The 12,004-nt window shown below is 37.9% G+C and overlaps 1 protein-coding gene across 1 annotated transcript; it reads left to right on the forward strand.

The window, feature by feature from the left end:
* Positions 1 to 5,002: 5,002 nt before the first annotated feature.
* LOC143619420 (uncharacterized) lies at positions 5,003 to 8,887 on the forward strand. Its single transcript, XM_077091360.1, has 3 exons — positions 5,003 to 5,297; positions 8,192 to 8,417; positions 8,517 to 8,887. Exons 1-3 carry the CDS (start codon positions 5,003 to 5,005, stop codon positions 8,773 to 8,775), a joined length of 780 nt encoding a protein of 259 aa, XP_076947475.1. The 3' UTR covers positions 8,776 to 8,887.
* The last annotated feature ends 3,117 nt before the right edge of the window (positions 8,888 to 12,004 follow it).

A 12,004-nucleotide genomic window follows, 5' to 3' on the forward strand; every position in this document is an offset into this window, starting at 1 on the left:
GCACAGGAGCCCGTCGCGTACCGTGATGGATCCCCAAATTTTGCGTATAAATAGCAAGGTTGGGACCAGCCATTCTCACACCTAAATTCAGTATCTCTTTCTCTCTCTAACATCTCTCTAGATCCCGAAAATTATATTAACGATCCGCCTCGATAAGCATGCCACGATCCTTCGTTTGTGTACCAACGTTTCCTTGAAGTTGTGCCACCCTCCATCCACATACCAAGAAGGCGTTATTGTTATGGCAATGAGTCTCGAGAAACGTGCCAACGAGTGTTGAAGATTGGCGTTCATTGATTTGCGTGTCGAGAAAAGAGTCGATCGAGAAGTGAAGCAGCGTCAGAGTGCTGCTTGAGTTCCTAGGGTTTTCAATATGCCAATAAGGTTAGGCGTAACGACAAATCAATATAATATAATATTATATTCAAGGCTTAAGCCTTAAAGTCGAGGTTATACTCAATACCTCGATAAAAGAAAAGAAAAGAAAACATAACAAAGAAATGAATGAAAGAATGTATATTGAATATTGTGAATACGTATATATGTGTGTAAATATATATCTATATATTCTTTGTTATGAAAATTATTATTTAAGTAATAATGAGTATTCTTAAATAATAAAAGAAAAGAATAGGTTTCTTAGAGAAGAAGAAACGTCAGGTTTTTATATAAACTAAAGGTTTATAAATTACTTTTAAACTAAAGGTTTTTAAGTAAAAGAAAATGAACTAAAGGTTCATCGAGGTTGAGATATAAAATAAGACTAAAGGTCTTAAGCCGGATCGTGTATCCGACTAACAAATGTTTATACTCGTACTATAGGTGCGAGATAAATAAGGGAAAGACCCTCGGACGGTGAGTGAAGCCGATCCCAAAGAGACAAGGTGAATACGCCCCCAAACTTTTATAAACTTGTTTTCAAACGAGTCAAACATGTTATGTGAAATTGTATACAAGGAACTACCTGTTCCTAAAACCATTATAAATAAGGGTATGAACCTAGCCCTCAGGCTGTGGTATACGTGTGTCTGGATCCTTACATAGGTGGTACTACGCGATGAATGGGCACATCACACCACCCTTGGTCTTAGGACGCTCTCCTGCAGGGAGTACGACCTTACGTGTATATTTATGGGTACTTAACTAAGTCGAACGCTGCGGTGTTTGCTGAGGTAACCTAGAGTAGAGACTCAAATTTATAATTGTGTTGTTTAACTTTGTTATTTCTAAGCCACGTTGGGCCGAGACAGGCGTAGTCTCGAGGGGTAATAAAGTAAAATAAATTATTTTGCATCAGCGTGTTCACCAGCATTCGTTGCTGACGTATTTTAATTACATTTTACAGGTGAACAAGATTAGCGCTTGGAATATCAAAGTGCTACATTTTAATCCGATGGCTCGGATATATTTTGTAATAACTTAAAGTGGTGCTTTGTAAATATAAACAAGTAATGTTTTGTTAACAACTCTAACGGGTATTTTATAATCTCGTCTTTTGAATATATATATATATATATATATATAAATGTTACATTTTGATCCTTAAAGTTTTATAAGTCTTCCGCAAACTAACGCAACTCTGATTTATATACAATTGTGGTACCAACATATGTGTCATACTCCTAGGCCGTGTTTTGGGGTGTGACAAGTGTTGGTATTAGAGCCATCGATCTTAGCGAATTGGGTATCATAAAACAATACCCAAGCTTCGATCCAAGTATAGGAAATAATTGTTTATTTGTTATAGGGATAAGATAGGCTGGTAACCTTTCTTTCCCTCTCCACATTCTAAACTACCCTTATTAGATGTCATTTAAAGCTCATATAGAGGATTTTGTGCGCAAAGCAAAAGAGGCTGGAATTGCCGAACCTTACCCCGAAGACAACATGAGTGATGGGTATTATGAACCATACTTCAACCAACATGTGGAACATGACTTGACCAAACCCGTATTTTATCCCGGAAGTAAACAATATCCAATTATGTTCCCGATAGTCCACCGAAGCAAGGGATTGAGCCACCAAGACACTCAAGTTACATTCACCAACAATACCTATGTATAATCCCTCTGAAATACCAACATATCATCCAACAGAGATCCCCACTTACCAACCCTCGGAGATACCGCAATACTATCCAACCGGATACCTACCAAACTCTCACCCATCCTCCGAGTGGATGAAATATCTCTCTGATCAACAACAATGGCATACCGGAAGCTCCACCTTCAATGAAGTTAATTCCCAACCAAACAATGGTGAAGGACCGTCCCACAAACCTAGGATGAGGGTAATGATGCCTTCTGAAATTTTCCAGATGCCCCCAATAAACAATGAAACCACACAACCCATGGAGGGAGATGGACGGGAAGAAGAAGAACTCGAAGAAGCTACAATGGTCATCCCAAACCGTATAAGCTACAATGGCTTAAGAAGGGAGGCGAGGTAACGGTATCCAAGCGAGCTCTTGTTTCTTTTTCTGTTGGTCCAACATATAAAGATGATATTTGGTGTGATGTGGTTTCTATGGATGTGTGTCATTTATTGTTGGGTAGGCTTTGGGAATTTGATCGTAGCGTTGAACGTAACATGCATTCAAATACTTACAGTTTTATGTTTGGTGGTGTGAAGCTAACTCTTGTTCCTAGCAAGCCAAAAGAGTTGGTCATGAAGCCTTTCGGTAATTATTTGACTATTAGCCAGTTTAAAGAGGAGTTAAAAGATGCAGAAACAGTTTTTGTGTTGATAAGGAGGGAAGTGTCTGAGGAGACTGAAATCCCTGAAGCTATGGCTCCATTATTTGATGAATTTGTTGATGTCTTTCCTAATGAATTACCGGATGGTTTGCCCCCGTTGCGTGACATCCAACACCACATTGATTTGGAACCAGGTGCCCAACTAACTAATAAGTCAGAATGAGTCCTAATGAGCATGAGGAGTTGTGTAGGCAGGTTGAAGACTTGATTTCAAAGGGGTTTGTTTGGGAAAGCATGAGTCCCTGTGCTGTCCCTGCCCTGTTGACCCCCAAGAAGGATGGAACATGGCGTATGTGTGTTGACAGTCGTGCCATCAACAAGATTACTGTCAGGTATAGATTTCCAATTCCTCAATTTGATGATTTGCTTGACTAGATAAGTGGTGCCACTATTTTCACAAAACTGGATTTAAAGAGTGGGTACCATCAGATTCGCCTTAGGCTGGGTGATGAGTGGAAAACCGCCTTCAAGACTCGTGAAGGGTTGTATTAGTGGTTGGTGATGCCTTTTGGTTTATCTAATGCCCTCGGCACTTTTATGCGAGTCATGAACTAGTTGTTTAGGCCCTCTATTGGTATATTTGTGGTGGTGTGTTTTAATGATGTTCTCATTTATAGTGCTAATATTGGTGAACATGTTAGCCATATACGACAAGTTTTGACCTTACTTCGCAAAGACAGTTTGTATCCAGCCAAGAAGAAGTGTGTCTTCATGTCCCCAGAAGTTCTCTTTTTGGGATATGTTGTTTCTGGGGAAGGAATACAGGTAGACGAGTCTAAAGTTGCAGCCATTAAGCGGTGGCCAACCTCAAACTCAATAATTGAAGTACGAAGTTTCCATAGTTTTGCTTCATTCTATAGGCGATTCATACGAAATTTCAGTTCCATCATGGCACCAGTGACAAACTGTATGAAAGGGAAGACCTTTATGTGGAGTGAATATGTTGAGTCAGCTTTTTAGTTAATCAAAGAGAAACTTACAACGACGCCGATTCTAGTATTACCAGACTTTTCTTAAGCTTTTGAGCTACACGCAGATGCCTCGCAGGGTGGAATTAGGGCAGTTCTAAGTCAAGGGGGTGGCCCGTTGCGTATTTCGGTGAAAAGTTGACAGGTGCTAAGCTTCGTTATAGAACTTATGATATGGAGTTTTATGCAGTGGTCCAGGCTGTGAAACATTGGCGTCACTACTTGTTCCATAAAGAGTTTGTTCTTTTTACGGATCATGATTCCTTGAGGCATATTCGTAGTCAGGACAATGTGTCTCATAAGCACGCAAGGTGGATGGCTTTCTTGGAAAAATTTACTTTTGTGGTGAAACACAAGTCTGGGGTTTCAAATCGGGTGGCAGATGCTTTGAGTAGGAGGAGTAATTTGCTTGTTTTTATGAGGGTTGGTGTGCCGGGTGTAGACACCTTCATGGAGCAGCTAATGGTGGACCCTTATTTTTCTGTTGTTTTGCAGGATGTGCAATCTGGGAAGAGGTCAGATTTTCTAGTGCATGATGGTTTCCTTTTCAAGGGAAATCAATTGTGTATTCCAGATTCAAGTCTTCGTCTTCAAATCATTCAAGAGTTACATGGTGAAGGGCATGTTGGAAGGGACCGTACTTTACAGTTGGTGCAAGTTTCCTACTTTTGGCCTACTATGCGCAAGGAAGTAGACCGGGTTGTGAAACGTTATAGGGTCTGTCAAGTGTCAAAGGGAACCGCTACTAATGTTGGACTATATATGCCTTTACCCGTTCCTTCGCAACCTTGGGTTGATATTAGCATGGATTTCGTGTTGGGATTACCACGTACTCAGCGTGGTCATGATTCAATATTTGTTGTTGTTTATCGGTTTTCCAAAATGGCTCACTTTGTTCCTTGTAAGAAGACGACAGATGCAGTTAATGTAGCTCAATTGTTCTTTCGAGATATCTACAAGTTGCATGGGTTACCAACTTCAATTGTGTCTGACCGGGACACTCATTTTCTAAGTCATTTTTGGCGTAGTCTGTGAAAGATGGTGAATACTCAGATCAATTTCAGCAGTGCCTACCACCCTCAGACAGACGGGCAGACTGAAGTGGTTAATTGTTCACTTGGAAATTTACTACGGTACCTTGTTGGTGAACATGTGAAGGCCTGGTATCAAAAACTATGTCAAGTTGAGTTTGCTCATAATCATGTTGTCAATCGAAGTACCGGATTTAGTCCATTTCAAGTGGTTTATTCTGCTTAGCCACGGAGACCCCTTGACTTGATGTCACTTCCCATTCATGGTTCTGTCCCCAAGAAGGTGAAAGATTTTATTGAAGGGCTACATGAGATTCATAAAGATGTGCATGACAACCTGGTTCGAGCCAATTCAAAGTACAAGCAGGCGGCTGATCAAAAACGAAGACATGTTGATTTTGAAGAAGGTGATTTTGTTTGGGCTGTTTTGACAAAAGATCGTTTTTCTGTTGGGGAATACAACAAACTATCAGCTAAGAAGATTGGGCCCGTGGAAATTGTGGAGAAGATAAACTCGAATGCTTATCGGCTAAAGCTGCCAAGTCACAATCGTTGCTCTGATGTTTTTAATGTTAAACACTTACTACCTTATTATGGGGGACACTTCTGATTATGAGGGTGCTACTGATTCGATGTCGAATTTTGTCTATCCAGGAGGGAATGATGTGAGCCCATGGGTAGAAGACCGTGCCATGATATTTCTAGAGGCCCAAGATCGCGCTTTAAAAGGGACTGCACGGAAATGGGCTTAACTTAGGCTACGGGCCTCCGTTTCAAGCGTGCTACCAGTTGAAACGACCGATGGAACGTGGGCCACGTTGTTGTAACTAGCCATAGGCGGGTTTTCCCGTTTATTTTTCCGAAATAAGGCTTCTAGGTACACTTTTGGGCCACTTTTGTGTTTTTCGTCTACCTTTTGTGTTTTGTTTTGGGCTGTTGTTGGGCCTATGGTTATTTGTTTCGGCCCAAGCCTATTTTGGATTCTCTATTAGTATGTTATGAATGTATTGTGACTGATCATTGATCAGAATTAATAAAAAACTTTTGACTTTTCAAATTCTTGACTTTTGGGTTAAATTTAGGGTTTAGGGAAGGATCTTCACGGGTATTCAAGAATCAACGTGATTAGCCTTCGGATTCTCATCGTAAGCTGCATCAGCTTCCTCACAGGATTCACCATCATATGATGTAATATTGGTTACAAGTTAAATTTCTAATTCTTTTCATAAATTATTTAATTTAGTTTTGCATCAGATTTCGTATGACATATAAGTTAAGGAACCTCGTAAACATCATTTATAAACTAGCCAAGAGTGAGATTCATCTGATATCCATTGTTTCATTCCAAATTAAACATAAAAACATCATTTGCAAGCTAAACAATGCGATTTACAACCATTCGAACAAATAATATATTATGCAAGTGGAGCAAAACTCGACCCTCATTAAATGATGAAAATTTCCCACTCTATATCCTCCCATAACCACTATATTTAACTTTTATTTGAATTTATAAAGAAAAATTACATTCTTGAAAATAATATAATTTAAAGGTGTGTATAAAACAAAAACATAAAAAATGAAATAAACAAAAACAAAACTGATGATTTGATTTTATATTTTTTTTATAAAAACTTAGGGTATAGTTTTGGTTTGCATGAAATAAAAATGAAAGAAACGAACAAAACGAATATATAGATTTTCATTTTTTATTTGAAATTTTTTTCAAGAATTTAATAAAATAAAATATTTAATTTGGTATTACCTAACAAAATGATTTATACCAAAGCTCGTTACTTTATACCAATAATTCTTTTTTCTGACGAAAAATTCTTATACTTAAATAGTGAAGAAACATGTGTTCAAACGGGGTTTTAGGGAGTATTTCCACATGGCTTGGTCATTAGGTGTCTTGAATCTAATTTAGCTAGATGCATTGATCTGAAAACGTAAGAAACAACAAAAATGAGTAGGTATTGAGGGACAGCTCACGAAAAAGTCATCATTGCCTTTATCAAGGTCTCTCCGTGTATGTGTATTAGCAAAAATAGCATATGGCTAGATTGTGTGGAGTTCAAATGTTTTACCTTTTGATAGGGCCTCCTATTTATAGTCTAATGTGTATGATGATAGAGATCAACCGTTGGACCATGCGTCAGGGGTACATTGGATTGTCTCTTATATAACCGTCATAGTGGAGATCGTGGACGTTTGCGCGGGTCCCACTTTCTAGTACTACTGTCTCCCTTTTGGGTTTGCATTGGTGATTTCGCACGTACTAGCTGTACAAGTGACTTCACCCCATTGGCACCTTTTCTAGAACAACTTTATCATTCATAGTAGTTTTAACTTGTACCTTATGTCATACGGTGCTTTGGACGTATCCGCTTCGGGGTACCCACTAGATAAGGGTGTTCCCTTTTGGAGGGTTCTTCATTTGTTGTTTCATTAGGATCTAGATCTAACCCGGCTTCGAGACCATATCTCCTCAAATTGCAAAACCGAAAAAACCAAAACTAAACCAAAGTCCCCATGTACACTTCTAAATTATAATTTTATTATTATCATCTAACAATATATATAATAAAATTATAACACATGGAAAGGAAGAGAGAGTATGGAAGTTTATTAATTATTAAAAGTTAAAACAATAGAAAAAAGGAGCCGTCACCGCTCCTTTACCTTTATTCCAGTTTCCACTTGACTTCACATTTTGTACCGCTGCTTGAATCTATTGCTCAATTTTTAAGATCTACGAATTTTGACTTACTTTCAGTATCAGTATCAGTACCTACCTTTGTAGGAGATCATCCATCTATTGTCGTAATGCTACCTCTTACTTGTAACTACCTACCTTTAGTTGAATAACACTTATGAATTTCATGTTTGCCTGTGACATTCATCTATTCGAAGTAGGGCTGTAAATGCACCCAATTGAACCATGTTCGTCTGTTAATTTAATTTTGTTATGGTTTATAATATTGCTTAATCTATATGGTAAGATAAGAAAAGTCGTTTTAAAAACCTTTAATGAGCTAACATAAACAAGCATAAACGGACGTCAACGAACACAATTGAAGGAACATGGCAGGTGCCCGTGTTCATTCCTTTAGTTAATAGGACGAAATTCCTTGTTCATTTTCATTCACTTATTAAATGACCAACATTCTCGCCGAACCGTTCACAAACAGTTCGTTGAATGTTTGGTTTGTTTGCACACCTATATGGAAGTTTAAATATGACTCCAATTGGCAAGTTATGGGGACCAGGATAAGTTATTATAGATATCTAGAAAACCAATACTTACAGATGAACACTCTTTAATTCTTGATAAATTGATTTAACTAATATCCTTGTTAGTCTGCCATATGATTACTAATGGATATGGTTCTAGAATGTCAAACTGAAATTTACCTTTAGTTTTTTATTCATCTAGTAATTTTGTTTGGATTACAGGGAACCATTCGTACCGATGATAGGACCAATTCTACTTATTGTGTATACGATTCAGATGTAGCAACTGGTTATGGCGTTGGGGCCTTTTTGTTTCTACTATCCGGGCAATCATTACTTATGGGTGTGACCAAATGCATGTGTTTTGGAAGGCCTTTAGCACCCGGTGGGAACAGAGCTTGGACAATCATCTATTTTGCATCATCATGGTCAGCATTATCCACAAAACTTATAACTTACTGAACCAATATAACTTTCATGCTTTATATGTCAAAACATTTATTTAATTTTTTATTCGCATGATGCAGGATGTGTTTTGTGGTTGCTGAAGCTTGTCTGATAGCAGGGGCGAAGAAGAATGCTTACCATACAAAATACAAGAGTATGACGGAAAGCTTCTCGTGTGACACATTAAGGAAAGGTGTTTTTGTTGCGGGTGCAGTGTTTGTTGTTGCAACCATGGTTCTGAATGTTTATTACTACATGTACTTTACCAAGGCTACAACTCAACCTGCACACAAAACCAACCGTTCTAGTTCAACCGTTGGTATGGCTGCTTATGCTTAGACTTTATTATATATTATTATTATTATCCCATGTTCCAGACCGGATTGAATTTTAAACATGTACATTTACCCATATTATGGGAATTAGTTAAAAGACCAAATTCAATTTTGCCCACTGAGGCCACTACCATATGGTAAAAACTATATAGTCATGAATATATTATAATATAGTTATAAGTTATCTGCTGCATTCTATTGCTAGCTGTTTGTTATATAATATATCAAGTTGTAGAAATGGGCCTACCAGATTATACAGCAAGTCCAGTGGACCGAACCAAGTATGTCAGACTGGATATTGGGAATGAAGAATCTTTGGACCGTGGTTGTAACTTGTGTTCATGGCCGGCCCACTTGTCTTGAAATATTATTTATTAATTTTTTCCTCAACATATATTCGATTCTTATCTAAGTAGTTACAACTATATGTAAAAGTGACACGCATTTATAAGTTCATTTTAAATACGCATGTTCTGAAAACCTGCCGGTTTATAGCGAAAACAAAAAGTTCGGTTATTTTGCTAAAGGATTTGAATGGAGGAAAACAAAAGCTATCAAATACACTCCGGTAATAAAGGCATTGATAGGTGGTAGTCCGTAGTCTTGCCATATTCTCCACCTCCGCAGCCTGATCACGGCCCGCTGAACACTGAAGCAACAGTGGATTTTTGTACAAACATCTTCACCAAAACCCAACTGGATTCATAAGTCCGCACTTAAAAGCATAAAGCACTTGAATCTGCACATATAGTATCTGAAAAATCTCAGTTAAATTCTGTCAAATAGATTTAAAATTATTTTGTTATTTTTATGATGTCATACCAGACATGTGTTGTTTTGTGTGAATATTTTTGTGGTGCTTTTTACTAAATCAACACTAATAAAACTTAATATCTAAACAAAAATTATTTTTAATTCGCTTGTCTTAGTGGTAGGAAGACTTGTTTCTTCGGTGGGAGACCCAAGTTCGATCCCTATTTATGTCACTTTTGGTGGATTATGACAATGAAATATTTTAGCTAGACATTGTGAGATTGTCAGTTCGAATCCCGAGCTAACCCGGATTTTCATCCCACCGTACTTCAAAGATTTTTGCTCTTGTGTTGACACAACGAATGCCAAATGACAGTCAGCGATATGGTTTCCCGGGTAAACACTCAAGCCAAACTTTGAAGCCAGCGTAGACCCGATTAATACAATATAGTCTGATCAGAGTGAGACAACGAGTCTCACCACTTTAAGGAGTGTTGTGACCTAGACACATAATTTTTTATTTATTTTTAATTAAAATGAGTATACCAGTAATCTTTATGATGATATCATAGCATGTATATTTAAGATTAAAATCTAATCTAATGATATGTAACATCAGCCTCACTAGAATCATCAAGGTCATCTTCAAGTTTGGTAATAGTTGAAAGATGGCACAATTTGGCAAATTAATAGTTAAACGATGGCACAATTTGGTAAATTAATCGTAAATTAATAGGTAAAGTCATAAATCTTATCTTTTTAGTAAAGTTGTATATATTTATTTGAAAAAAAAAAGAGTCCTTGTTAGGGTATTGTCCAGAGCAAGAAAGATGGCACAATTTGTGGACCATTTTACAAGTCCATCGTGGAATTGATTGAATGTGACGGGCCTACTTTTCTTGAACCATCTATACGGCTATACCCTATCAGTTACAACTCAAATAATCACTTTGTATAAAAAAATTCAAAACTTTTTGTGTTTTATCAACTTTAAATTCTTCTGTGTGTAATCATTTGGATGCTTTTTTAATATATAAAATGACATCAAAACAATAAAAAAAGAAATCTTCTTAAAATTTACTTTTCTTTTTACTAAACGTCTGGTTTTTGAATTTTACTATTATATTTATTTATATGTTTTATTAAAACATTAGAACGTACCAACTTCCTTTTCTGATCAATATCCTGAATATGCTTGTGTATATCAAAAACATCTTGAATATGGGTGATTCTATACCATGTGCAAATGCTTTGCCATACCACCCACCGAAGCTACAAAACATGAAGTAAAAACATGGTCGACAGACTCACCTGAAGCAAAGCATCCACTACACACAGTCGGACCCGAGAGACAATGGTGGAGCAAGAGAGTCAGAGTTGGGCCGGCCGAAGCCGATTACGGAGGAACAAAGAAGACGCAAACAGGAAGAGCAAGCCAAGATTTTCAATCAAAGGGTAGGAAATGCTGGGAAGGAGGATTGGCAAAAGTACAGGGGGAAGCACGCGAGGAAGACTACAAGTGACAAGGGTCCAAAGCTACCGCTTACTTCCTTTTTTGTTTCGAACCTTTCGGAAGGAATTCAAGAGAAAAGGCTGTTTTGCAGGATTTGGGGATCTCGTCAGTGCGTATGTTGCGAGAAAGAGAGACAAATTCAAAAATCTCTTTGGGTTTCTCAGATTTGCAAATGTTTCTAATATCGACGCTTTAGTTGAGAGTATGAACAATGTGACTATTGATGGAGCTAAGATTGGGGTTAACTTAGCCAAATATGATCGGTGGGCAGAGTTTAATCAGAAGCATAATGATGGCGGTAAGGACGGAGGAGTTAGCAGACAACCTTCTGAATCGGATTTCACGTCAAGAAGTCTGATAATGGAAGGTCTTATAGTTTTAAAGATGCTCTGAATAGTAAGCCAAAGCTAGAGAAGAATGTTTGTTTCCTGTCAAAAACGGTTTTGTTGGCTCCAGAAGAGTCTTTGGCGGAAAAGAATTGGCTTAATTCTTCTCTGTGGGGCGAGATGGGTAATTTTGAAGATCTTTGCAATCTGACCGAGGTATGTAAAGAGATGGGGGTCTTGGATAATTGTGCTCGGTATCTAGGTGGTTTGTCGGTCTTGTTAACGTTTGAGAGTCCGGATTTGGCGAAGCAGTTTTTGAGTAACCGGATGGAGCTATGGAAGAAAAGATTTGTTTCGTTGGCGGTGTGGGACGGGAGTTACATTCAAGACAAAAGATTAGTCTGGTTGTTAATTAAAGGCGTTCCGTTATCCTTGTGGGATCCCTCAACGTTTGATCTTATTGGAAATTCCTTTGGTAAAGTTGTGGTTCCATCTCGTGCGTCTATAATGAGTAACAATTTGACTTCCGATAGAGTCGGAATCCTGGTTAAATTTCAGACGATAATCGATGATGTCATAATCATTAAACGGAGAGATCGTAGCTTTAAGGTGAAGGTGTATGAAGACAACACGTCTTGGTC

The sequence above is a fragment of the Bidens hawaiensis genome, unplaced genomic scaffold (genome assembly GCF_021521415.1).
Source record: "Bidens hawaiensis isolate Kalapana, Puna unplaced genomic scaffold, B.hawaiensis_p1.1 tig00000296_1, whole genome shotgun sequence".
Taxonomy (NCBI): domain Eukaryota; kingdom Viridiplantae; phylum Streptophyta; class Magnoliopsida; order Asterales; family Asteraceae; genus Bidens; species Bidens hawaiensis.

What these genes read in the sequence shown, in the direction of transcription:
- LOC143619420 (XM_077091360.1), top strand. Translation starts at nt 5,003, where the DNA reads ATGTCACTTCCCATTCATGGTTCTGTCCCCAAGAAGGTGAAAGATTTT. An exon ending in TTATCGGCTAAAGCTGCCAA is followed by an intron (nt 5,298 to 8,191) that starts GTCACAATCGTT and finishes TTATTCATCTAG; the next exon opens with TAATTTTGTTTGGATTACAG. An exon ending in ATCTATTTTGCATCATCATG is followed by an intron (nt 8,418 to 8,516) that starts GTCAGCATTATC and finishes CGCATGATGCAG; the next exon opens with GATGTGTTTTGTGGTTGCTG.